The sequence below is a fragment of the Anser anser genome, assembly GCF_964211835.1.
Source record: "Anser anser genome assembly, chromosome: 22".
NCBI classification, from domain to species: domain Eukaryota; kingdom Metazoa; phylum Chordata; class Aves; order Anseriformes; family Anatidae; genus Anser; species Anser anser.
Window position 1 is genome coordinate 5,128,604 of NC_139743.1, and position 27,511 is coordinate 5,156,114.

Sequence of the window (27,511 nt, forward strand, 5' to 3'; positions counted from 1 at the left end):
ATGCATCATTCTAGTTCAGAAGCACAGAATTGCATATGTGCTAGCAAAATTCAGCACAAACTTGCTGTTACCAGTGAGAGACCGTTTCAGTCTGTTCTCCAGACGGCCATCAAGCCTCGTTTGCAGGCTGTGCGCTGTGGGTCACGATGGAAGCAAGGCTATAGATGCTATTCCGAAGGGTGCTGGCTGCCTTGAAATCATCCTTTCCCGAGCACATGGACCCCAAGCAGCCTACGTGGGCTTGGAACAAGGGGGCAGCATTTCAAAAGGGGCAGTGAACGGGGGAGCAAGTTTTTTTGGATTTTAGAGCCTCCAACATCTCCTCTGGGTGTGGGGGCAGATCTGGCAGGTAAGGGGATTTGCAAATAGAGCCTGTGGGGAGAAAAAGCCAAGGAACTGGACCCAGAAGCCTGAGTTTTCAGGAAACCACAAAATTGCTGGGGATGAAAGAGGGAGAAGACCTCGATTTATCGCATGCTGGCTGATCTGGGGATCTCCTAGGGATGGCGAGCTGATGGCTGGCCCTTGGTCCAAGCTGAGGATGGTCTGAGCAGAGGGAGCCCTGAGCTCAGCCCGTGCTTCCAGGCTGTGAAACTCTTCCTGATGCCTCCAGGGCTTCCCTGCCCGTCCTCCCCCTGCTTAGGGTTCATTGCCGCGAGATTTATTGCTGCAGCCCCGCTGCCAGTCCTGCGGGCTGCCTCCGGTACGTTCCTCAGCATCACGGAGTCCGGGAGTGCAGAGCGTGCTCGAAACTCGCTCTTCTCATGCTTAAGTGGTGGAACCGAGACGTTCGCGGCAATTTTAGGACAGGAAGAAGATTTCTCTTTGATTGCTTTTTAATCACAGTAATAACAGTAATGGAGGCAGTGAATGGAATTGATGGGAAGGAGCTGAGCTCGGTTCTCTGCTAACTCCCATGTGGGGTAAACAAGGAGGATTTACTGGCTTCTCGAGTGAATCTGCAGTACCCCCGCTGTCCAGGAATGGCTGGCAGCAATATTCAGCTGGTACCCAGCGCCTGGGAGAAGGAATATTGCAGACATCCTCTGGAAGCTGTCTGCCTCAGTGTCTCAGGTAAATGAGCAAACCTTGCCTGGCTCTTCTCATCCCCACAGACACTCACGCACACAGTCTGCATCTAGCAGCACACGGGGGATTTATCCTCTCGCTCATAGACAAGAGAAGCCATCACATGGACCAGAAATGGCAGAGGTCGGCAGCTCTCCTTGCAGAGACCAGGCTGCACAAGTGAGCCAGCACCTTCCTCTGGTGGGAACAGGCAAGGCTGGGGGGGGAGAGGCACCAAAACCCTGAGCAGCCACAGGCTGAGGGCTCGTAGAGATGCCCGCTGCAGGGAAGGACTCACGTGGGAGCAGTGTGTGGGAGCTGATCTAGCTGGGCACCTGCAGGCTGCTCTCGGGGCGGTGCACTAGCAGCGTGTCCACCAGCCTGGTTCGGACCTCAAGGATTTGGGCATTTTCACTGATGTGGCCCTGACTCAAAACACCCAGAAAGCAGTGAAAACCAAGCCTCTGGAAACTGGGAGAATGTTTGTTTTCTTTCTTTCTTTTTTTTTTTTCAACCCCCTTGCTCCTATAAAGAATATTTGGAAGCGACTTAAACTCATTGAGGCTGTTACAAGCATGCCAACACCAAAGACAGAGAGAGACGTTGTCCCCAGGGGTTTTTGTCAGACATGGAGCTTTCTCCTTTATTTCTGCAGTATGTGTTGCACACGTGAAGGGCCTGGTTTACATCAGCGCAGTCGTGTCCTGTCTGAGGAGATGGAATTCCTCTTGCTTTGCTGATCGAGACAAACACGATAAAAAGAGTTCATGCAGAACACACCTCGAAGCGAGGGACAGCAGGGGCAGGAGCTGTGCCCCCTCCCCAGCACCCCTGGGGGGGACACCAGCAGGGCTGTGGGGAGAAGGATGGGGACACCCAGCCGGGAGGGAACGGGGAGTAGCTCCGCTCGTGTCGGGTTTTACCACGTGTGCGAGATCTGAACGAGGCCCTCGAAGTGAGGAGGAGAAGGGGAGAGAACAGGGTGAAGGAATCGGGGCTGGGGAGGGGGCAGCGGGAGGAAGGGACCCTCGGTTCCTCCACCCTGTCGTGGTCTCAGGGACCCCCGGGCACCTCGGATGTGAGCTGGTGCTGCAGCAGAGTTTGTTTAGGGCAGGCAAGAAGGGTGGGTATGTTAATATCCAGGTTCGGGAGGAGGAGGGATCGTGCCCGCATTTTGGGAAAGAGAAAGGAGGTGGAAGCTTTCACTGGAATGGAAGTGACCCAAGTGAATGCAAGATGCCTGCTCAGGGGGGAAATAAAAAAAAAAAAAAGAATAAAGTCAGTGAGATTTCGGGGTGTGTGTTGGGGGCTTCTTCTGTCCTTTCTCTCACACTCACTCAAGCCCCACAGTGCATTTCCTAGCAACTCTTCTATCCTTTCCTTTCCTCTCCTCTAACTCCTATCCTGTCCCAGTTTCTCCTTCCTGTCCTTCCTCACCACGCTACCCACTTACCCTCTGGTCATTTAAAACAAAACAAAACAAAACAAAGAAAAAAAACCAGAATATAAAATAAATGCCATTTCAAGTATTCTGGAGCAACCAGCTTCCAGCCTCAGAAGTTTTGTCTGAGGTGTAAGGATTAAAAAGCAGTGAGCATCATTGCACAGGGATTAGCAGGAAAGTAATTTTCAGGGAGCAATGGGTGTGACCTTTCTCAGCCAGGCGTTGCAAGCATTTGGGGTAGGAAAGGCGGGGAGAAGCCGTTCCAAAAACCACTTGAACAGAGCAAACCATGCAAAGGAGCTGTCAGGTCTCGTTTCTCTGCTCTGCAGCTGCGTGGCACCGCTGGAGGGCTCTGGTCCTGCAAGGGGCCATCTGCTCCCCTCGGCGGGCTGCGCAGCACCTAACCTCTCGACTTTGTCCAAGGGCAAGGAAAATAATCTCAGTGAGATCACGGCAAGGTTAACCAGCTCTGGCTGTTCTGCAGCCCGGGTGCTGACGTGATTCATCTATCCGGGGGACAAATAAAAAGGACTGTCCTCAGCAAACTAATTCCCATTGCTGAAAAAAAAAAAAAAAGCACCTAAACCACCGATTTCGTTTTAGGGGAATTTAAAACAAACAAACAAACAGAACCGCCCAACACCTGTGGCACCTAATCAATCTTCTATTAGTAGGATGGGTTTTCTTTTTATTTTTTAATTTGAAAGGTGGCTGGAGGGGTACTTTAATGGAATAGAAAGCCTCTCTGCCCCTCCACCTGTAGCTGGCCCAGGGCTACAGCAGCTCGAAATAGGTCCTGTTGCTGGATTTTGCTAACCAGCCGGAGCAGGGCTGAGCTGATAAAGGGCCTGGGGGGGGTAAAGTGCCACCACAAGGGAACTGGGGGGTCTGAGGGGGTCTCGGGCAGGTGGTGGCACTGGCGCTGCTCCGAGTGAGAGCTGTGCATCCCACCCGAGGCAGGGCTGAAGATGGGGCAGAGAGGCTGGGGAAGAGCTTAGCTTGTCACCGCTCCTGGTGGCTGGGGGCTCTCCGTTCCAAGAAGACCCCTGAGACCCCCAGCTTGGGACCTTCCACCAGGACTTAAGAGCTGTACAAGCACTGGGGAGAGCGGGGCAGCTGGTAAAACAGAGCGAGGGGAAGGGGTGGGTGCTACCCAAGCATGCATGCTTCCCAGGAGAAGCAGAGCAGCCAGCTCTGCAGAGGCAAAGGGAAGGGTGGTGGCAGAGAGGGAACGAGGAGGTGGCAGCGGAGGATGGGGTTACGTTGTTAAGGCCTGCAGAGCTTTCAAGGCGATTAGGTGATTTGGAAAAAAAAGTCCGTGTTTCCTCTAGTAAAAGGCTATTCCCTTCTGCACCTTCCCTCTCCCTGGCAGAGATTAGAGCAGCAAGGTTAATATAGTAGCAGGTACATCCATGAAAATCCGCAGCTGAGTCTTCACTCCAAGTGCTGCCAGCTCTTCCCTAAATCTTCAGGAATCAAGGTGCCTCGTTGGAGGTGGCTCCATTGCCTTTGTTGACGTAAAAGGGGCGGTAATGTGACTGCAATGGAGAATTTGGGGCATGTGAGTTTGACCTACCTTCTTTTTTTCTGACCGCCTACACTTCACCCGACCGTATGCATCTTAACACACTCCTATCTTAACACCTTCAGCCTTCCGTCTTGCAGAGAGCACCACCTCACCTCGCTGCTGGAGCGATCAAATGCAAATGGTGTTGCTTTTTGATTTGCACATATGCTTTGCATAGACTTCATTCCTAAGCCAAATGAGTCTGTGCATGATATAAAATCTCAGACTGTGACTCACGGTTTGATGAGAGGTTTCTGGGAGAAGAGGAATGTCACCTCTAATTTTATGCTTCTGACAGTGTCTTTTAATTGCTCGCTAACCTGAGAGCTCAGGGGAGTTTTCACACTTAACGCCGTGCACAGTTATGTGAGGGATGGACCGGCTTGCACGGTGTTTGTTTGTGCTCCCTGGTTGGAGAGCCAGAATTCTTGTGCATGGAAATTCTCACACAATGGTGTATTGTTTATTTGCACCTCCACGTGTTGCAGGGCCCTGTATAAATGTTTGTGTAAACAGAAGCATAAGCGGAGGAGGCAAAGGGCAGAGCCTAGAGGAATTGCCATTTTCCTGTCTCTCCAGCTCTATTTACCACAGTCCCTAGTTGTCTCTCTTCTCATCAGGACCTACCCCAGGAATTTCATGCTTATCTGCACCATTACAAATAAGCAACACGTGGCAGAGGTGTGTTGTACAGCCTAGTGTTGGCTGGGGATGATTGCAGAGCACAAAAAAAAACATTTACTGGCTAACAGTGCTTGTTGTTTGCACTGTTCAAGGTGAAATCTCTAGCCTGGATCCACCAATACTGGGGCAATCAACCGATTCCTCCTGTCGTCTTTGTTGTCCCCTGCATTGCAGTGCTTTAAACTCGAGGATTAACCCTTGTTGCTCCTCCTGGAAGCAACTCAGAAATGTGCTGCCTTGGACACTGCCCTTGAGGAGCCCCAAAATGTCCTGAAGCATCCGTGAAAATGAGGATATGCTTCCACCAGGGGTAGACAAGGCAGTCAGGAAGCACCTCGGTTTTGCAGCATCTGATCTGTCTTAGGTTTGATCTCCTCCCTGGATCTCACGTGCAGAAGGTGTCTATGTCTGGGTGCAGCGCACCAGTTAATGTCGGGCACGGCAGGAGCTTGGAGGCACGGGCAGAGCAACTCCAACCCACCCTGCAGCTCAGTGCTCACTCCCCATACCTCCTGCTCAACGCTCCACTTTGGTGAAATTCTTTTCATTTTATGGCTTCAATTTCCAGTCTAATTAAGAGATGGAAGGGAGGGTGGGGGCTTCATTTTAAAGAACTCCCTGTGGGCTAAAAAGACATTCCTCCTTATACAGCGCAGTCCTTTGTAAAAAATCATATTTACAGACCTTTTAGAGTGTGTATTACTTAAATACATGTTTAAGACTATTTTTAAAGCTAGATTATTGGCCCAATAGACCATAAAAGCTCCTGCAGAGCTCCTGCAGCCCGGAGTGTATATTTCTATTTTGGGACTTTTTAATGCTTGTATTTATCAACTCAGTTGTTAGGTTCAGGGATATCTGGTGAATAGAGGCTATAAAAATAAAATAGCCACTACAAGTGTATGCATGAGAGAGACAAAAAGGCCGGTGATGTTGTGGAGAAGTTAGCCAGGCTTTCTCTGGGGGCGTTAAGGCAAGTTTGGGTCGTGTTCACAGAGCACAGCACGCTCACTGCCAGGCAGCGTGGAGATTTTTGCTAGGGAGACCATACTCACAGCCACCAGAGCCCAATGGTAATAGAAACTTGTCTTTCCTGACCAGATTTCCCTTAGGGAGGACAGGCTTATGTCTAAAATCACAGGGTGGGGTCTCCATCTGGGCACACACATCACGAAGCAGTGGATCATTTACAAAGGTGGCGAGCAAACACAAGACGGAGAAGATGCTGCAACAAACTGCTGTTCCTAGGAGACATGCTTTGCTGTCACACACTCAAAGACTCAAGGCTGGATTTTCTGAACATGCTCCAGTCTGCCCAGGAACATCCCTGTCGCTGGCATTCATCTGCTGGAGGGGCCTTTTAAATTTAGCAGACATATAGCTGCAGTCCTTGAGCAGCCACTTGCTAACTGCTGTGTATTTCCTCTGTTTTCTTCCTTCAGCGTGAGAATGCCATCGATTCTTGACCCTCTCCTTCTTACGGGTCCTACTTCCAGGGAGCAGTAAATAATCTTTCACAAATGTATAACGAGAATTCAAAAAATAGATCTCAGCTGTGGAGATGGGAGCAAAATCTTGATCATCTTAATTCAGATCATGCAAGATCTTAATGCATCACGGTGCAAAGGGATGTTACGAACAAGTGGATGAACTTATGTGGTTGTGCATTGATTATTTGTTAACTGTGTACATGTAAGAATGTAGGACCTAAAATACTACCGTCTTCTGGCCCTAGTAGTGTACTGTTACCTGTTTTGTGGTAGCAGTGGAAAATGAGTGATTTATAAATGTTCTGGCGATTTATCATCACTGTCTGACCTCTCATCTTTGATATTGTCAGCTCGCTGTGGGATGTAATTAGTATGATCCTTTTATATGGTTATCTGCGGCGTTACACAATTTGTGTTTTCGAGATGTCACAGACCACTAAGAGTACACAACATCCACGCAGGGAGGAGAAGTTCTACAGATCCCAACATGCCTGCTGTAATATTTGTAGAGCTTTTGGAAGCCGGGATCAAATTCTAGACCAGGGCAAAATCCTTTCAAAATGTCATTTTGAGGTATTGATTATTCCTACAACCCAGAGCTGTGGTGGCAAGGGGATTAATCTGTATCCCTCTCTGGATGCAGTTAACCACAGGAAAAATAGCAGAAGCTGCTGACCTGAAGCTTCTACTTTCCCATTTCCAAAGGACCCCAGCCCTGGTCCCTGGAGCCTCAGGTATCCTGAGGACAGATATTTCTCTTGCTGAAGCTGTGCACATGCTTTCACACCAAGTGTATGTTTCTTACCAATACAGACTGCTTGGAGGATTTCCACGTCTGTGGCGTCACCTTTGCAGACTGATGTCTCACTATTGAGGGATAAGCTGTGACAACAGAAAAGAGCCTGTTACAGGTCAGTCCCTGACACCATCCCCGTCTCCCCTCGCAAGCATCAAGGCAAGCAGCAGGACTGGACGTGCCACGTAATTAGTATTGCACTGCTTAACATGGAAATGCAGCCGTTTCTGGGGTAGGACACAACAGCCATCGGACAGGTGCCTGTTCCACCGCCCAGCCAGTTGGGAGAAGGGAGTGAAGAAGGTCTGTCTAATTAAAATGTCTGAGGAATGCAGGGAGGTGGAATGCAATCAGTCCAATTAAATTTAGGCCAAGTCCTGAACTAAGCATTCTGACTGCTGCGAAGAACACTATGGGCTATTTAATTAGTGCAAAGAGCCGCGGCCTGGGTTTCATGTCAGAAATTAATGACAGTACCTCTGGCAGTGTGATAAGCCCTAACCCCCTCCTCCTGCACCAGCTCAGCTCTGATTCAGGACTAATAGCAGCCCTGCTGCATCACAACCCGCTGCAGCACTGCCGGGCGATGGGCTTTGGGCTTTCCCCACCACCTCCCAGCCACAAATTAATCGGGCCTGACTCTGCTTGGCAGGTGCTGATGCTCTTGGGCTCAACCTTTGTTGCCCTTGAACTAGTTGGCAGTGTGAAAAGAGGATTAGGAGGCAGTGGATGGGGGCCTCTGGTTCAGATGAAGGGGAATTGGCAGCAAGCACATAGTTTTTTTAAAGGTCGTGCTCCATGGCTGTTATTATTTTAGGATAATAGCTGTTTTCTAACACTGATGAAGCTAGGGGGTAAAGGAAATTAATCTCATCTCCTAGTATCCCTCTCTCCCTGGTTTCCGTGAGTCTAAAATCATCTAAATTCTCATCTCTATGCCTTACAAACAAAATTAAAAACCCCTCCAACTATTCCCTAGATATAACCACACTTTAGTAAAGTCCTTTTGCCCCGGTTCAGGGCTGTGAGGTGCTCATCTGAACATGGGCACGTATCTGAGACTGACAGCCCGGGCAGGAGAGGTGAGCCAGCTGCAGGACTGCTCCAGGCCCCCTCGCGGGAGCAAGGACAGGGTGAAATGCCTTATCACCTAAACAAGGAGCAGGAGGAAGGAGGGGAAAAACCAAATGCCTAGTACCGGTCTTAGTGAAGAGGCTCCCATCAGACTGTTTGCTGAAGTCACCGGGCGGATTCTGTCCCACCGAGGAGAACTGAAAAGGCAGCTTAGTGCCATTGCCTACTGGAAGATAGAAGAGGTTGCGTTATTCCACGGCGCTGCGTGCTGCACTGGGGAAGCCTAAGCACTTCAAAACACACCCTGTAAAACTACCTCCAGCCAGCCTGGGGGGAAATGGGAACCGGTAGCTTTGTCCCTGTTCTTTTCCTTAAGAAAAAGCAGATGAGAGTGGTGGGGTCCCGGTGTACATGGTGTGTGTGTGTGTGTGAAGAGGTCCCAGTGCTCTGGGCAGGGAGGGAAAGGCCTTTCTCTCGTGAGACCCAGAGTGCAGGTGTGACCGAAGAGCTTCCTTGCAGGGAAATTGCATCTCCAGAAACTGGGATAGCGAGGCCAAACTACACGGCTGCCAAAGCTCCCTTGCCTCCGAGCACTTGAGCCTTATTCAAAGCCCAGTGAAATTAAAGCAAGGCTTCCTCTCCTGGCCAACTTGGGGTCAGGCCCTGGCTGCCAAAATGAATCTGAGAGCAGAGGCGATGAGAGGGAGAGAGCCCTGCCTGTGGCGCGGAGAGCAGGGAGGGCTCAGTTGTGGCCGTGAGTCACGAGAGCTGCCCCGGCTCGGGCCGAGTGGCCACGGATGCTCGTGGGCTGCCAGCGAATGAAGGCAGGCAGGACCCTGAGCGTGAATGAGCAGAGTAAGAAAAGACAGGAGAGAAAAAGGAAGGTGGGGAGCTGGGCAGAGAAGGCACGACTCGCTGCTGCTGGTCCGCACCACGCTACCACTGAACATCCCCTCCCCATCGTGCTGATGCTGTGCAGGCTGTGAACAGGGGGCAGGCCACATCTCTGAGAGCTTATGAGCTACGTGAAAGGTGTATGTGAGAGGGAGAAGAGCAGCCTTGTGCTTCTTAAACTGCCTGGGGGGAACCGCAGTCAGCTCCTGCTCCTGCCCCCAGCTCCGCAGCTTGTCTCAGACAAGTTGGTGTCGGCATTCCTGTCGCAGCTGGTTAGGTATCTCAGGGTCTTTACAAACTGTTTTCCGTCTTCTTTCCACTGCTCAAACAATGAGGACCAGAGCTACCCGCCCCTCCTACACGGGGCAGTGCCTAGGGCAGCGGGACCTGGGCGTTGGGTGTGCGCAGGCAGCGCTGCTGACCCCAGATGGCTTTGTGGGACAGTGACAGGACAGCTGAGAGGGGAAGCAGAGGTCGGTTAGACAGCTGGAAAGCTGTGGCACGGGGGGTTAGATCCTTTCAAACTGAAGGCGGAATTACCCGTACCAAGTGTTTCCTCAGTCGCTTGGAAGGAGGAAAATTCCCATGATCGTGGGTTGAAACTGGCTGTAAAACAAGAGCATCCAGTTCAGCAGTTGGCTCCTGATGAGCTGGCTCCAAGGCCCGTGCCTGGCGTTGCTCTATGAAACAGTCCCCACCATTTTGGAAGCAGCCCCAAAGCAGAAGCCCGGGTTCAGGGAGGAAAGCCTGAGCTTTTCTCTGCGTTCTAGCGCTGCTGAACAGACTTTGCACCACTCACAGAACGAAATTCTCAGTGCTGCAGAGCTGTCTTTAGCCACATTAAATTGCCAACTTCGGTTTGCCTACTCGACGTGACTATTTCGCAAAGAGACCTGCAGGCAGAGGCTTGGATTTAGAGCACGAGAGGCACCAGCAGAGGAACGTTTCTTGCTCACGTGCACGGCGTCTCGGGCAGCGAGACAGGCATGCGCTGCAGGGGTTCACGAGGGCTGCGCGCCGTGATGCAGCCTAGTGCTGCCGTACCCCTCTTGTGAGACATCAGACTCCCAGAGGAGCAAAAAACGTGATGAATGCTGTGAGCTGTTTTGCTGCCATCCTGTGGTCTGCGTTTCTAGTTCAGCAGTGTTTCTGTTTAAGCAGTTACCTCTCCCTTTCTGTGCACCGAGTCCCTTCTGCCTATTCAAAGACCTGCAAAGGCACGAGATGATCTTTCCAACCTTCCTCTGGCTTTGGCCAAAATGTTTGCAATGTCAGGAGAAGAAAGCTCACCAGAAGAGGACAGAAAGGAGTGTCGAGCAGTTTGTTCCCCAAATTGTAGGCAGTATTTGAAGCCCTTTATGTCTCCCCTCTGCCTCATTGTGTCACCCCTGCAGATGGGTGCTCTGTGATACCGTCTTTAACGACAAGAGCAGCGGAAGGCTCCTTAAATTTAAGCAGGGTGTAAAGACCTACAGGGTCAGCTCAAGTCCAAGCAGTTTCTTAGTGTGGGCCGCTGCAATTAGCACCGAGCTCTGCTTGGGTAGCATTCCTCAGTGCAGCAAGCAGGCGTGCTGCTGTGGCCTACGGCAGGACTTGTACTGATCCAACCCAGCAAGCAAAAGGGTGTGTTAGAAAATCATCACGAGATATTCAAGGATTCTGTGCACATTATGCAATACAAAGGGTGGAGGGGGCCCTCTTTTTTTTTTTCTTCCTTTCAATTTTATGGAATTCCTTAGAAAAGATGCAATCAAAAGCATTTCTGGACTTCCACACGACACACTGCTGGAGGACAGAAAGCCCTAGAGGGTTAAATGATTATGGCTGTAGTGCATTATTCATCAGATAATCCTTTGCTAGCCAGCATACAAGCTTAAGTGGGTCATGTCTCCTGTTTTGCCTACTGACTCATTCTGTTGCCAAAGTCCCCATCAGTGTGGTTGCAGCAGCTGGTTCCTTTCTATCACAGTTTTCCCATAAGGGATCATTTTTGCACCCTCTCCCTGGTGGAGAACCCAGCCCTGCTCAGTCCCCATTTCAGCAGGGAGGGACTTTGTGTGCAATCACATGCTTCGTTTTTTGGGTGAAGTAACTTGGTCGGTAACAAATAGAGAACAAGCAGCTCTGGGAAGCAAAACGTGTCTGCTCTCAGGACGATGTAGGTGTGTGGGTGGAACAAGTGCTCCCCCAGCATTTGTATATTCAAAAGCCCATTGCAGGAAGCGATGGGTCATGGAGCTCCTAGCCAGTGTGCAGCGCTTGCGCACCTCTGCAGCTGACTGCATCCAGCAAGTGGCTTCACTGGCTCTGGTAACAACACAAAATAATAAACCCCATATCCAGCAGTCCTTGTTGATTTGATCATCCCTTAAGGCTGAAGATGCTGTAGGATGCGGGGCTCGGACTGGTCTCCCCCAGCATCGGCAGCTCTGCTCAGCAGAAGCTGGGGCAGGCAGCAGCTGTAACCATCCAGGCAGAGTCTGGAGATGGGTTCCCTCTTAACCAAACCCTCCACATGCAAAATGGCCTTGGCAGCCTCTGAGGAAGACGCTGTGGGCCAGCAGGGTGCAGTCCTTGCTAACTGAACTGGGATCTGCTCCCTGTCCCCATGGCGCCAGGCAGGGCTGCCCGCAAGCTGCCAGCCGTGGGCTGCTAACGGAGGAGAAGGGCAGAGGGAAAATGCAGACAAAGGGCTCAGTGTTGGGATCGGGGCTGTCCCCACGAAACCCTGTGGCTGCCACAGGCTATATCATGTGCCACGTGTGCTTTCAGGGGGGTGCCACCACTAACTGCAGGCATTTCGGTTCGCCCTGCCACGATCTGGTTGTTCAGAGCAGCAGCCGCAGACACCTGGCAAACCCAGGTAGGGCCTCGCTCGCCAGGAACGAGGGGAAATTTGGTCGCTGATTTCGTGCTGTGCTTTCTGCTCTGTTGTTAACCTGGGCAGCCTGCTCTTACCTGGGCAGCCTGCTCTAAGGAACCTGCTTTGGCAGGGGGGTTGGACCCGATGATCTTTCGAGGTCCCTTCCAACCCCTTCAATTCTGTGATTCTGTTAATACAGGCGCTGCTTTGCCTAGGGCTGTATCACTCTGTGCTTCTCACTCTGGAGGTCCTGATGCTAATTTGGAAGTAGACAGCTGCCATTTCACAACTGAATGTGTTGAAAACAGGCATTTGCTCATCCAGGAGCATTCAAACAACAGTGGGGCCATAAGCAAATCTCAAGGGCTCTTGTTGTCAGTGTAAGAACTCAGAAAAGAACCCCAACCTGCTGCTTTTTTAAGGCACATTACTCACTTCTTGCATCCTTCCCCTGCCAGGAAAAAAAAATAAAAACGTTTTCTGGTGAAAGTAAAACCCGAACTCAGATCAAGCCTGGTGTAGCTTTCCCATTTAATAGCACACAGGGGTAAGCTTCTGGTGGAGGTTAACGCTTACTTCGTCCTGATAACGCGTGTTAAAACTCCCCTATCTTCACAACCTTCCCTCTTGAAGGAGTTCAGTTGCTCCAGCTCTCCTCCATGGAGCTAAGAGCCTTTGCTGCCTTGTTTGAGATGGAAAGGCAAAAACTGCTCAAAGCTTTGTAAGCTGGAGGGAAGACCTGGCATAAACAAACGCAGGGGGACCAATCTCAGTCCAGTCCGGAGGGACTGCATTGAAATAAGTGAAGGAAAGTAAATTTGGGGAAAAATCACTAATGAAATTCCTTTCCTATGCTGAGCATGGAAGAAAGCCGGTCACCATTGGGCTGCCTTACCTTTGGGAGACAGGAACATGGAAAATCTCTTCAAGTTGTCGGGCTGGTTCCACTCGTAGTTGTTCATCATGAACCGGTGGTCGCCTGCGGGAGCAGAGCAGGAGCTGAGTGGCCTTGTGAGGGACAGGAGGAGGGGAAGGGGACAACAGGCTGGAACTGCCTCCTTGGGCGCGGAGGGAGAGGTGGTGGTGCCCTTTGAAAACCAATTGCTCTACCCTTGTAATTCTATCCTTGTAACTCTGCCCTAGGACTTTCTGGCTGCAAGGTCGAGTGGCCCCAGAATGAGCTGGGATAAAATGAGCCCAAAATTCTGGGATGAAAGACGTTTAGCACAGCTGAAGCGTGAGGAGCTGAGGAACAGCCCTTCCGCAGAGATACGCTATCTGCTGAGCATCCACAGGGACACTCCAGGGTTGAGGCGTTTTCCGACCAAAGGACTGCTCCGTGGCTAAAATTGGATCCCACTTCAAAGGCGCTGGTTTGGGTTTGGCTGCTTTCGTGTGCTCAGCCTGTGCACGGAGCTGGCTCTCAACCAGCCCGTCTGGAACTGCAAGTAGTGCAAGGCTCGAGAAAATCGGAGTGCTGGGAGGGCTCAGTGGGTTGGGTTGTCCGATTTTTAAAGATGCTAAACCTGGGCTGCAACCAGCTCCAGCTTCCTGGGCTTTTGGACAAGGATGTTTGGTTCGAGCTTCATTCAAAGTGAACGAATCCTACCCTTTTGCCTTTTGCATTTACACAGCCTGGTTTTGGTTTTCTGAGAATGATCCACAAGAAATGATGCTCTATCAGTTCACTTGCTCAGAAAAAATAAATAAATATATATATATATACACACACATATATATATTAAAACCTTAAGTCTTCTATAAACCTATTGTTCTCTGGAAGTTCTCTGTAAATTTGGTTCCCACATTTAGATAGTTCCATTGTTTGAATCTTAAGTCACTGCACAAACTTTTATGTTATTTCTGCAATTTATTTCTGTGTTATTTAAACTCCCTGGATGCTCTCTGATTATTTGCCTCCTTGCCACACTACTAAGTAGGTACCTGTTATGACAACTAAAAGAAAGTGGATTCCCTTTGGAGTCTGCTATTAAGCAGGTTTCATTCCATTAATATAATATTTCTTCCTGGGAAATTTTTTACACTAGAAGATCAAGCTGGTTGCAAATGAATTTGTTGCAGTGACTCAGGGGGAGTCTGAGTTAATTAAATCCATTAAGTAATTGTGGAGTTATTTCCTTACAGTCACTAGATGCAGAGTGCTGTCCTCTTTCAAGTGTAACTGTGGTTTGAAAAACGGAGAGCTGCAAAGTTTTGGAGCTACACCTTAAATAACATTTCCCAGCTGAGTGGATGCCACTGTTCTTCTCATTAGGCAGACTCCAAGCTGTGTCCATTAAATCCCCCATAAAGTTTCTGAAAGCGCCCAGGTTTCTGGCAGTGGTTAAGTGTTGCCCTGCTCAGAAGTGCTTTGGCACTTGATTCCCACGGATTTCAAGTGCCGTTGAGGATTTCAGCATCAGTAACGTGGAGGGGAACCTAATTAAAAGTGATCAACTGATCAGGAGGTAGCCAGCCTTTATCTAGAGCTGCTGGAACTGAACATATGCATGCTCTTGGGTTGTACAAATGGCCAAGTAAAGTGTATTTGCTTCAGGATTAGCAAAAGTCTTTGACTGCAACGTGCTGTTGCCCCACTCATCTAAACTTCAGAAGTGCTGTGTGTAGTTAGGGGGTTTGGAAATTCTGCAAAAGTCCCAGTGAACAAAGGAGAAGAAAGAAGAATGTACAAAAATGATTTTTGGATCATTTTCTTCCATCTATGTGTATTAAGTTAAGGCCAAATTTCTCAGCAAACCTTAGCACACAAAGTGTTAAGAATCTGACCACGCATGCTGCAGTAGTAAATGTTGGAAGAGAAGTGATGTTCAGTTTCTGCTCCTGCTTAAGGGTATGGGCCTGTAAAAAGCTGGCTCTAGCTAAGCAACCTCAGCACTTTGAATGGGATTCCTGACTTTTCTCAAACATTGGTCCTCTGGACCAAAAATATCTTGTCAATCTAATTAATGTCTAATGGAAAATGTTGGTGTTAGATAAATGTTAATGAGCTGTTTGCAGTGCAGGCTCCTTGGGGCCAGGGACTCGCTCTTTCTCTCCGTACCATAGGAAGGCAGCACGCTGTTGCCTGATGAATACCTGTGATTTTCATTACGCTTTCACATGTACTCTGGGCCATGTCACCTTCATTCCTACTGCTATAAATTGTGAATGTCAGACAGGCTGGTTCACAGAACTCAGCCTCTGAAAAATGTTGTTTGTTCTCCAGTAATGGGTCCTATGTTGTTCTGACCTGTGTGCATCTATTTCAGTGTTTTTTTTTCTTTTTTTTTTTCTTTTCCTTTTCCTCGGTTATTTCTTCCCCTCCTCATTTATTGTACTATCTCGTAATGTGCATCTGTCTTTTCTGGAAGTTGGAGAGGTTTGCATGACCGTTGCCCAGGAAAAATGTGCTGTATTAATTGCTGTATTAATAGGAGAGGAATGTTTAATGAGTGCTGTGAATCTGAATGAAATAACAGTGATCTCACAGGTTTGCAGCAGAGTTCCTCGGCTGCTTGTGCAGTATAAAATGGACTTGAAGGCTATTCTTGCATCTTTTTGAGTCACATCTGGACAGCAGGGTGCAATTTACCCTCAGGTTACCTATCCAGCTTCTTGACCTTTATTGCTCTGCTATCTGAGGTTCCACAATTATTAATAGACTATATCCTCATAGCAGCCCGGTGAGATAAGGCTTTATTTCCATCCCTATTATTCTTAGTGCAAGAGGTCATTTAATGGGGTTAAGTAACTTGCCCAAGGTTACAAAGGCCATTTGTGGGACAGCTGGGAAGTGAACTGTGGTTGTGGGGTCCTGGTCTGGTGCTCTGTCCTTCTATCCTATGTGGGAGCTTTGTGCCACACAAGTCCTCTCTGCAGAGCTAACTGGAAGAGGCAGAACTAACTGGAAGAGACAGAAAGAAAGTGGGTTCAAAGACTCAGAAAATTCCTTGCAGTGTTGTGGTATTGACCCTGCCCTCTCTATTTACATAAGAAAGATTACTCAGCCCTAAACACTGATGAGATGCAGGAACCGTTGGGCACCCTGTGTTTGTAGGAAGCAAAGCTCTGCCCAGTGGGACCTGCAGAGCTGTGATCAGAGAGCTCTGCCTCTTCAACGTCTGGCTTAACCAAATTGGAGACCTTTTTACCTGGAAAAACTGTTACGAGACTTTCAGTGACAGGTGCTTGTGGGACATTTCATGTTTCAGGCTGAAAGTTTCTGTTGTAAGATGCTATGTGATAGCAGCACAGCAAACATGCTAACCAAGGCAGATGAATAGCCTTAATTATAGGATTTTGGAATTGCCATGCTGGATAAATTCATGCCATGGTGGAGACATTCATATTTCTGCCAGCAAAACTCAAAGCACTTCTTCTTAGTTTTTTTTTAATTTTTTTATATATATATATATATAAAATCAATCCTGCCTTCTGTATTTATGTAGTGAGCTACTGCATTGTCTTGATATTGGTTGGGATCCTTTGGTCCCCTACACATGAGACGCTTTAACTCCCTGGCGGGACAGCTGGCTCCATCTCTACCTATGGCTCTGCCTGGGGAGGGATGGGGCAGTCTCAGATACTTTGGATACTTTACCGTTCTCCATGTGGTTCCTCTCAATGAAGTTGCGGCCCAGGTCTGCCTTGCAGATCTTCTCCACGTGCCTCATGCAGACGTTGAGGAGGTCATCTCTGAGCAGCCCCATCGATGGGCTCATGCTCTCCCCTTCAAGCAGCACGCTGTATGTCGGGAGGGATGGAGGGGGGACGTAATTCCGCATCAAAGCCCCAAACTCCTGCCAAAAATAAGGGAAGAGGTGTTACTGAGGAATACAAGGTATGGAGAGGCTAGATCCTGGGACTGGCTCCAAATAATATGAAGTGCAAAGGAGAATAGTGAAGACTGGGGGTGGAGCAGTTAAATGCTTTGACTCTCAGCTTTAGCCACAAAAAAATATAAATAAATAAAAGGAAAAAGACAAAGAAATATGAGAAGAAATATGAGGCGTTGGCATGCCTCTAAGTTCATTCCTCACCTACCAGAGCAGACATGCTTGAAATGTCAGGGCCAGTTCCTGACATCCGTGGGCACTGAACTGGAGAAGACTAATGCTTCTTACACCAAATGGGGCTTTGTCTTTGGGACAAATCCCGCCCTCATGGGAAAAGGAAAGGCAAATGAGATCTTTCTGACCTGGAGGAAGAGCACAGAGTCACTGATCTGGTGGATCTGCTCCCTGTTCTCCTTGTCCTCCCGCAGCAGCTTCGCCCTCTCTTCCAGCTCATCCACAATCTCCTTCACGTTCTCTGATGCAATCTTTTCCCTCTGGTCCAGGGCAGCCTTCACTTCATCCCTCTGTCTCTCCAGGTCACGGATCAGCTCTTTGAAATGCTGGTCTACTGTGGCTTTCTCGTTGGTGGTGTAGTTCTGCAGGGGGAAGGGGCGGAGAAGGAGGCAGCAGAAGAGACGTGGGAGAGGGCAAGAGAAATGAGACATGAAACTTCCCAGGGAGTCACTTGCTAACAGGGGGATGCAAAGGGGCATGTGTCCTGGCATTCTCAGCACTGAGACAGTGAATATGTAGACTCTGGGTATGCAAGACTTACGCCAGAAAGCAGTGCTGAAATAAGCAATATTAATTCTTGCAATAATTGTGTATATATATAATCTGCAGTGCATGCTGTCCTCGTCATTATAAGAGTGTATCTCTTCAATTCATGAACTGCACTCTTAGGTGTAAAAAAATATGTGTATATATGTATGTTTATATGTAAAAAACAACTGTTCAACCTTCTAAATCATGGCTCTGGCTCCTCAAGGATTTAAGGATGAAATTTCCTTCCATTCCAATGGATGAAAAGCGCCAAAGCACTTTATACAAACCTGATCTCTACGTCCCTCTGAAACATTCCTCGGAGTGACTGTGGATGTAACTATATTCAGAGCTAAAATTTCTAGGTCATATTTCCCATAATAATAATAGTAGTAGTAATAATAATAATAATAAAGCAGACGAAAAGCAGAACTGGCAAGCCAGTGTGTGTGCACCACATAAAAGGGAGAAGAACGGCTTTGCCTATTAATATTATGCAAATTCTCTGGGGTGTCTCCAAATAGTGTTTTCACTGCTCTATTCAGTTAGGGTGTAAATGAAAAAGAAAAACACCATTACTATATTCTAACCCTTCGTGTGGTTGAAAGGATTATAAAGAAGCCCTCCGTCAGTACGGAAATGAGCTATTCCATTATAAACAAGACAAATGCTGGTGTAACTGCATCATTTTTTGTTGCCTTATCTCTGCCTGGGCAACCTGGAGCCCTTCTGGAGTTTATTTTTGTAGGTGAACTAGCGGGAAAGAAGCAGCACACTTTTGTTTCCGAATCAGCCTGGCTCCTGGTGATGGGAGAGGTGTGGGAACCCAAGCAGGGATGTGTCCCGGGTCACTTTGTAAGGAGGCTGTGCTGCCGCCTCTTGGTCTCCTGCAGGGTGTGTTGCAGGATGAGCTCAGCAGGAGCTGTTGTTTCCAAGACTTGGCATGAGTGAGTTTGGGAGAGTGACGAGGTAGGGACTAGGTGAGGAAAGGAGTAAGAGCTGGGTATGTCAGAGAAATTGAGGAAAGGAAGAGCAGAGAGAGGGGAGAAGAAAGCAAAGAGATGGGAGAAATGGCGACATGAACCTAATATCCCATACGCACCTTGATGCGGTCCCTCTCCTTCTGCCACTTGTCCATTTCATCTTCTACCTCGATGATCTTCAGCTGCAGTTGCTCTTTCTGCAGTGAAAGCTCAGCCTGCGAGAAGAAGGGAGTGTCATGAGCGGGGGCAGAGGGTGGCCTGCTTCTAAGGGGTGCTGTGCTTCCGCTGAGCACCCGGCCCTGAGCAGCAGCAGCTGGGAGGTGTGGGTTCCTGGCACTGCTCGAAATGGAGACGAGGAGCTGACTGTGGACACCATCCCAGAGCTTCTGCCTGGGTCAAGAGATTCAGTGCCCTCAGCAAAGTCAGCAGCAGAAGCACCCCCCAACCCGGCTACTGTCATGGTGCTGCTTTTAATCACATTAGAGTCATTAGCTGGAGGGGGAAGAGGCCTGTTTCAAAATTCAGCTGTGTGTGCAGCGAAGGGCCCATCCCAGGGTGTGCCTCTGCAGCAATAACAGTTTTCATGTAATTACGGAATGACGTTTGACGAGTGTTGCAACAAGAGGACGATGCCTCCGGCAGGAATTCTGTTTAGACAGGATTGTGGATTAATTTGCTCTGAATTGAGAGCTTTCATGTTATGATGAAGCTGGGGAATGCTTGGAAAAAAAAAAATATATATATATATATAAAAAAACACAAAAGGAAGGGGGGAAGAGGCGTAGTCAACCATGCTTGGCTTAGATCAGCAACTTCACTGGGGTTCATTTGCATTTTGTTTTGCACTGCCTTCCCAGGGAAGCACGGCCCAGACATGGGAGAGGGTTCGTGGAGCTGGAGCCCAGGGCGGCCGTGCCCTGGTGCAGGATGCTGCCGTGCACCTCTGGATCAGCCCCCGGCTGCCGAGCTCAGCCTCACGCCGTTACCTCCGACAGCCCTTCCCTCCATCGCTGCTTTTCACCACCTCCCTGCCCGGCAGATCATGACAGAGCCTTTGTTTACGCGTCTCGAGATCTTTCTGTGTTTCATGTGTGGTTGGTTGGTCGCAGCACGAGTGTAACTACGGGCAATCTGCCTGTGGTGCGCTTATCCCCGGAGCTCTTGAGGAACTGTGTGTTCCACAACGGAGCTGTGGTGTATCAGAAAGTCTCTGAAAACCCACGGTACCTGTGAGATCCTTCGGTAAACGTCTGCGTTACCCAAAAGCACTTATATTAGGCCAAAAGTTAAGGCAGGGGAGATGAGGGGTGGATAAACCCAGCAGCTAACACGGTGGTGTCTCTCTGCTGTTAAAGCACAAGGCGTAGTTCTCACTGCTTTGCCACCGATCCAGGAACATAATACGACGTGAAAACCCAGGTCTCCTCTCCTGATCATGTTTGCCCTCAGGGGTGGGAGTTAAAAAGTTTTCAGTCCTTCATTCAAGGAGTAGAAAGGAGCATCATGCCGCGAGGAACAGGCAATGCAGTGTCAGCCAGCCCAGGCCAGGGAAATCAGCCCATCAAGGCTCTTGTCTTGGTGCCAATCACCCCGGTGTCTGAACATCCTCTTGAGCTTGAATCAAGCACAGCTGCAGCTGAGAGCCATTCTCTCTAGCTGTTCCAATTTAGAAAATCTCTATTTATAGAGGGAAAACAATTTGATGGTGGTTTTATTGCCCTATAAAAGAGCAGAAAGGGCAAACAAAAAGGGTAAATGTACTCAAAGGTATCTCAGTGCCAGGAGAGCTGCATCCTTACACTGTCATTGTAGTTGTCCTTCTTTGTGGAGAGTTAGGAGACCACACAACTTGACAGCCTACAATAGCCAACTGCATGCAGCCATGAGCTCATATTCTACAGGGATTTGGGGCAGACATGGAAGGGTTTCATCGTACAGGTTCATAAGAGAGCCATATGGGTATCGAGATAAGAAAATTTGCTCTACTACTTATCAAGAAAGTAATGGCATGAGCTTGACCCTGTACTCTTCACATTTTCAAGACAGTGACTTGAAGGAATGCAAGCTTGTGTTCATTCTCATGTCACTGCAGCAAGACAAAAAGATGTGCAAGCATCTCTGCATGGCAGGGAAATGCAATGAGATAAAAGCACTTCAGATCCAGATATCCATCCCACTCCAGTAACCAATCTGAGATCTTACAATGCGACTTCTTCCCTTGAGCCACAGAGCTACATCCAGATTACATTCATTGTTTGCAAAGTAAAAAGAAGTCTCCTGAGTAGTGGGAGGATTTGTTCCCCTCCTCATCCCTGACTCTCAAGATGTTCTCATAACAAAAAATGTGAGTGAAATCAAATAGAGAGGGACTGAAGTTTTCTTTTGAGAAGGGCAGACATTTCACAGCCACATCGACATTCCTAATCACAACAAATTTGAAAGGAAAGGTCACTGGAAAATTTTCCAGATGCTGGCTGTAAGGTGGTGATAGCAATATTATACTTTTATGGTACTTTTTAATTAAGACGGGTCTCAAAGGAATTTTGCAAACTATTACTTGCTTAAAAGTGGTAGCTAACTCTTAACAGCTTGTTGGAGTTATAATATCCCTTCACCCAGAAAGGTAGTTTGGGTGCCTCTGGGATGGGATGTAACAACTATTTAAGATCAGCCCCACACTACAATTTAAAGTAAGAATTATGATTTGCAAATGGAAATTACAGAGATAGTTCCAATAGCCAGAATGCAAATCTCACAGTCATCCAAGTTCAGCTTGGGTTAAAACACCCATAATGAGGGCAAAAGGAAATACTAGTACAGATACCAGGCAAGGCAGGGGAGATGAAGGGAGGCTCTCCATTGAATGATGGTCGAAACACAAGAACTACTCTTACCAAAATTACAAAAACAGAAGAGGTCCAGGGAGACTATGGACTAGTACAGGAACTGGTGGCATGAGCACAAGGAGGCAGATTTGGTAAGGAGAGACAACCTAAGGCATTCAGCAATGTTGATTTCATAATGATTTTAGGCCCTGTTTGATCTAAGGCTGGATGACAGATTGATTTAGCTATCCACATGTATCCTGTGGTACATTTACAGTAGGGTCTTCTCAGCTTCATCCCCCATAAAGAAACTTCTCTTCTGGCTTCCTTCATATCTCTCAGATTTTCTAGGGTCAATAGTCCCCAATCCCCCCCTACACCTCTCCACCCCACCGCCAAATCCATTGTGTGAGACTCAGGTTTAGAAGTTCCTAGTGAAATATTATATAGGAGCTGCACTCATCTTTGGAGGGGTCACTACAGTGCAGAAATAAAAATAGCAGAGAAAAAGATCTAGAAAATACATGTTAAGACCATTAGTTTTGACTATAGCAAGCTGAGAAATGCTGGCACTGAGAGACTTTGAGCTAAGAGAGGATCCTCTGCTACAGCCTAAATTAATTAGGAGAGTCATGAGGCCTAAGTGAAAGTTCAGAATGTACACCTAAACATCCACAGCTGAACCCAGCCCTTGCGCTAAAGGACCTGGAGATGTGAGATTATGACTCTTGCATCATGATGCAACTCATTTTTGCAAGGCAGCACTACAAGCATCATCATGTCTTAATGCTCTGGGAACCCAGTCCCTGAATCAGGAAACACCCCTGTGTCACCAGCCTGGGAGAGCTATGGTAATTACCCGACAGCAACAGCCAAATGCAATAATGAAGCTAGGGAAGAAGTGTTTAAACTAGTTATCCCAGTACAGGGCTTATATTGGAAATGACATGGCTGAGAACTTAGTAAATTGCTTGTTTGAGGTGATTTCTGCTGGTTTTGCCATAGGTTTCTCAGTCTAAGCTTGGGTTAAGCAGAGGCAGGTGACGGTGGGCTACGACTTCTGCAGACTCTGCAGCACCCTACAAAAATGCCACTGGTAAGCATCATATTTGAGACTGTAAAAGGCACAGTTCGAAGGAGGTGGAGGATTCCTTACCCACAAGCTGGTGGATTTTCCCTGTGTTCTGCCCTCACTGTAGAGGCACTAATGCAGAATGCAGACAACTGGGCAAAGCTACCGTAAATCACATTTTTCAGCAAGTCTACTCGCCCAGGCCAGGCAGAACGGTGCACAGGTAGCTGCACTGCTGTGGGAAGAGCATTTATTTTCAGCTGTGTCCGCAGAGCAGCCACAGCTGGTGTAGATAAGGTCTCGTGGCCACACCATGCCCTAGTGGGAAATCGTTCCCATCGGTGGGAAAGGTCAAAAATCCTTCCACACATCAGCACGCTCCTGTTTGCTCTGTATTCAGCCAGAACAATGCTGAGAAGGCCCAGATGGAAACCCCTCTGCACCATCTCTGTGTATGGTTGCCTTCAAAGCCTCCCTCAGCCGGTGAAAGCTCCCCTTTAACAAGTTGGCTCCCCTTTTACAAGTGGCTCCGTTGCACCCAGGAACACCCAGCTCCCGTTCCTGCCCAGCGGTTCTCTGCTGCCTCTTCAAACCTGCTGCGCAGTGTGAACTTTTCTTTAAAGGTAAAGAATTAAAGGAAAAAAAAAATAATCAAAGGGCTTTTCGCTAGATCTGACCCGACACGCTGAGTAGCGAGGCTGGCGATGGATAGTAACGCCAGGTTATTTGCAGCCCTGTGGCTGGCAGGCATACGTGGAGTTGTCTCCTTCTGAGAACAGGCCTGTAAAACAGGTTTTGAATGAAGGATCCCCTTCCAAAATGAAGGATGCTGTCTGAGAGGGGGGGCTCCAGTTCTGCTGGTAAATCAAGCTGGCCAGAGGGGTTTATCTGAGTGTACAAGCTGCTGTTGACAATTCTCACTTCTCAGTAGAGTGTGGTTATTACCCAGCCTCAAGGATTTTTATTTTTTTTTTCGTGGTTGTTTCTTGTGCTGATTCTGGGGGTCATTACTCTTTAAATCTGTAGCAGGAAATAAATGCAAAGTGGATCTGGGGAAGGCACTGAAGTCTTTCTGGGTAAAATAACAAATACCACTGGATAGAAAAGCAGAAAATACATCTCCATCCTCTGTGCCCAGTTGTCTCTGTCTGACCCTTTGTGCCTTTCTCTCTTATCCCCTCAGCACGACGCCAGGAAGGGCAGGAGAGGCTCTCACCCTCTGGTGGGGGGTGCTGCTGTGCTCCCCCTCTGCAGACAGAGATCCGAGGCTTTGCACTGCCTGCCTAAATGCCCTAACCAGTGGGTGACTGCATGCTGGCTTGTTTGCATTCCTCTCCTCTTAAGCTGTGCTGTCTGTCTGCATTGTGGGGCAAACCCAACAGTGCAATGCAGTAGTATTTATATGTCTTTCCTACAGGCTTGTAGCAGGGATAAATTCATGAAAGACACTGTAATATGCATTAATTCAGCAATATGGAAGGAATAGGAGCACAATATAACATATTACATGACACTTCTGCAACCAAATTGCCAAGCACCCAGGCTAACTGTCAGGTTTAAAAGCATCACAGCATGGAAATCCCCCAGTCCTGCAGGAATCCCCTCCTGGTGTGGCATCACAGTATGGCCAGGGACTGGGAGATCCTTGCAGATAGACCAGGTGCTCCTTGACAGCCAACACTGAGAAGAAGAAGGATAGAGCTCTATTCTGGCCACCAATCGAGTGGCACATCTAGCAAGTATAGAGACAGCAAAGCTCCCCTAGAGCTGCTTGAGTGCCAAGCTGTGCAAACGGAGCAGGGATGGGGTTGACCTGGTGTGGGGTTTGTGCTTTTTCTTTCCACAAAGGCAGCAGCACCAGGCACGCTTTGCCACTCTTCCAATTTGTGGTCGCGTTCTGGCTCAGCTGATTTGCAAGACTTGAAAAGGAATAGGTGGTGCACACAAGGGACTTGGAAATGCCCATTCCTCTTTGTGGTTCTTGCTGAGCTGTATTCTTCACCAAGGGTGAATACATCAGGTCTGGGAATAAACATTTGTAAGCAACAGCTATCCTGTGAATTGCTTTTGTCTGAGTGAATGCTCGCTCAGGTTACAACACGATCACAACTCCTTGCACATGTCTATGATTCATAGATAAAGCCCTAAATCCCCTAGGCTTAGCAGCAGCAGAATCAGCACAGGACAGGCGTGGACCTAGCGAGAGTAGCACAAATACTCCGAGAGAGAAATCAAACACCATTTAAATCTCAGTGAAGGTTCCTCTGCCCAGGTCTGTTTCCCTGTTCACAAGCAAGGTGTTGTAGGTCCACCCAAACACAGGGAGAAGGCTCTGGCCAGCTTTGGTTCCTCAAGGGAGCAGCTGTTAACCTCTTCTCAAAGGAAAGGGCCAAGAGGAATTGGACAACCTTACAGACACTAGGCACAGCTTTATGAAAGTAAGGCATACACTGTGGAGTATTTCAGAGCTGACATCAAAACACAAGAACAAGCAATCACAAAACAAACAGCAGGCTAGCAACCTCTGCAGGAATGTCTTGAAGAGAGGCTGTCTGAGACATGGAAGAAGCCTTGTGTGGTTTCAATAAGGCTACAAGGTGGAGATGGCAGTGCAAGAACAGACCAAAAGTTGTGCGCAGGAAGACAGAGAAGAGCTCTTAAAAAGGTGCTCCTCCAGCCCAGCCTCATGAGTTAAATCTTCCTAGCACTGTAGAGTTAAATTTTTCCTCTGAGTTCAGGGTAGCTCCAGAATCTCCAAGAGCAGGTACTTGTATGTGCCTGTTCACCACATCAGAGCTCTTGCCTGGGCTGTGATTAAGACTGGGATTTAGCAGGTCTCAGTGCCCTTCCAGTTCCTGTCATGGGCTGCCTGTGTGACTCTAGGCAAATTGTTTTATGTTACCGTTTCATTGGGCTCCTTTCTGTAATCTCTTCTGTCCTGTCTGGAGAGATCAGAAGGTCTCCAGGCCAGGACATGCTTTTACTACAGATGCGTGCAGCACCGAATGTGGTGAGACCCTGATCTTTACCGAAGCTAGTGGAATAATCTTACATCCACCCAGAAAGCAAACAGCATGGGACTTTAGGCAAACAAAGGTGGGAGACTTCTCATTAGCTAGCACTGGTTCCCATACCAGTCCCATCCCTTTAGATGTCCATCTTCTGAACCTATTGTAGTAACACTTCAGGGAAAATTAAAATGCTCTGTGTTTGCACCAGGTTTTTTTCTTCATCTAAGCTTCAAAAGGCTCTTCCCATAGGTGGGGCTCAACATCATTATCTCCATAACAGAAAAGACAAACAAGAAAGCAGGAGCTCGCTCCAAGAAGCTGAGATTGCAATTTTCTGCAGTAACTGCAAACCGGAGCTGCCACTGATCACACCGCCGAGCTCTGGGGGTCCTGAACCTGAGCAATGCCCACCTTGCTGGCTGGGGGCCACGCTACACAAACACTGTCAAAACCTCAGGCAGAGTTTTGGAAACTGGGTGGAAACCAGGTTCTCTAATCCACCTAATGACCTGCTGCACAGCCCCACGGCTATGCTGCTGGATCCAGTCTTAGGGGAATGACAGTCCCATTGCAGCAGAACCTATGCAACATCAGTTCTCCACCAAACTCTTCCCATCCACCACCCTTCCATCCCAGAATTACACTGAACCATGATTTTGGGAGACTGTAGGCTCGAGAACAAAAGCCGTGGTGTAACACTGAGACCCGTTGGAAAGGCCGATGGGAACACGCAATAAAAAGAGCATTACCTCTTTACCCGCTTTCTCAATCTCCACCGTCACCGTGCTGTGGTTCTTGTGCTCCTGGAACATGCAGAGGTAGCAGATGCACATCTGGTCTGTCTGACAGAACAGCTCCATGGTCTTCCCATGCACAGGGCATTTTCTTGCTTCAAAGTCCCTGATGGGGTCCAGGAGCTGGTGGTCCCGGAAAGCTGCTCCCTCCAGGTGGGGCTTGAGGTGCAGCTCGCAGAAGGAAGCCTGGCACACCAAGCAGGACTTCACGGCCTTTTGCTTGTTGTCGATGCAGGAATCGCACAGCACATCCTCCAGCTTCACCCTGGGCCGCGACCCGGCTGCTCTGTCGGGCACCTTGTTGAAGGTGGATCTTCTCAGGTCCCCGGTCTCCACCAGAGGCAGGGAGGACTTCTTCATGTCCCCCATCTGCCCGCCGGAGAACAGCGGCTTCCTCCCTTCCCCTTCGTTAGGCAGGAAGCTCTTTTTGGAATCCAAGGTGAAGAGGGACTTCCTGAGGTCGCCTTTATCTGCAAAGGAGAGGGGGGGTCTCCTCATGTCTCCTATCTGTCCGCTGCCGTACTGCATCTTCTTTGAGTCTGCCGAGTCCATGCTGAAGTAGGTCGATCTCTTCTCATCGGACGACTCCACAAACTGAATGATGGGCCTCTTCCAGTCACTCCCAGAGAAGAGGGAGCTCTTGATTTGCCCCGTCTCCAAAGTACTGCCAGTGCCCTTCATTGGTTCCTTCTCCCCTCCGCCAGGGTTCGTGGTCTTCTTCACTTCTTCATCTTTTTTGGGGGCGGACGGGCTCTTCACATCCTCTGGCTTGCCGGTGGTACCATTTGTCCTTGCTGCGCTCCCCGTTTCCATCGTCTAAACAGGGCGAATTGGTTGGCTTTGCTGCTCGGCCCCTTCTCCAGTTCCCGTCTCCCAGCCCTTTAGGAAGCGGCTCCGTCCGCGTGCCTGCCCGCGGTCGTCTCAGCAAGGAATGACGGTGGAATGCAGGGAAGTTTCTGCCCGAGTGACGCACCTGGAGCTCCTGCAAGGAGGAGGAGAAGGACGCCCGGATTATGCTAGGTAGAGGCAGGGAGAAAGAAAGGAAGAAACAGACGTTACCAGGGATCAGAAGCTACAGCTGTGCAGTTAATTATACAAGGCGGTCCACACCCAGGTACATTCTTGTCTAACCAGGTTTGGGAGGAAGGGCTGTTTATATACATAGAAATGCTTGGAAAAAAAAAAAAAAAGTCATTTTCATTAAGATGTAGCAACCAGTTCTACCGCTTGTTTCAAAAATAATTTTGCTCGTTGTTGCCAGGAGCTGAGGTTACCTCCTTGCAGAGATGGGCAGGGTCGGAGAGACCATGAGATGCCGAGGATGGGTTTGTTAACTGGGTCATACACAT

The 27,511-nt window shown here is 48.7% G+C and overlaps 2 protein-coding genes across 11 annotated transcripts in view; one reads left to right on the plus strand and one right to left on the minus strand.

Annotated features, from left to right (window-relative positions):
• The window catches only part of OAF (out at first homolog), a 201,449-nt gene that overhangs the window by 133,695 nt on the left and 40,243 nt on the right, over positions 1 to 27,511 (plus strand). The window lies entirely within an intron of this gene.
• Positions 1,685 to 27,330, minus strand: TRIM29 (tripartite motif containing 29). 10 transcript variants are annotated; one of them, XM_083808186.1, is made up of 10 exons: positions 27,222 to 27,330; positions 26,118 to 27,144; positions 18,580 to 18,675; positions 17,078 to 17,311; positions 16,481 to 16,679; positions 12,776 to 12,859; positions 9,564 to 9,623; positions 8,248 to 8,349; positions 7,059 to 7,135; positions 1,685 to 4,050 (listed from the first exon to the last, which is right to left on the minus strand). In XM_083808186.1, exons 2-10 carry the CDS (start codon positions 26,973 to 26,975, stop codon positions 3,988 to 3,990), a joined length of 1,773 nt encoding a protein of 590 aa, XP_083664312.1. In that variant the 5' UTR covers positions 26,976 to 27,144; positions 27,222 to 27,330; the 3' UTR covers positions 1,685 to 3,987. The 10 variants fall into 10 exon arrangements, with proteins under 10 accessions (XP_083664312.1, XP_083664313.1, XP_083664315.1 ...); XM_083808187.1 differs by having other exon boundaries at positions 27,217 to 27,277; XM_083808189.1 differs by having other exon boundaries at positions 1,685 to 1,804; positions 26,118 to 27,295.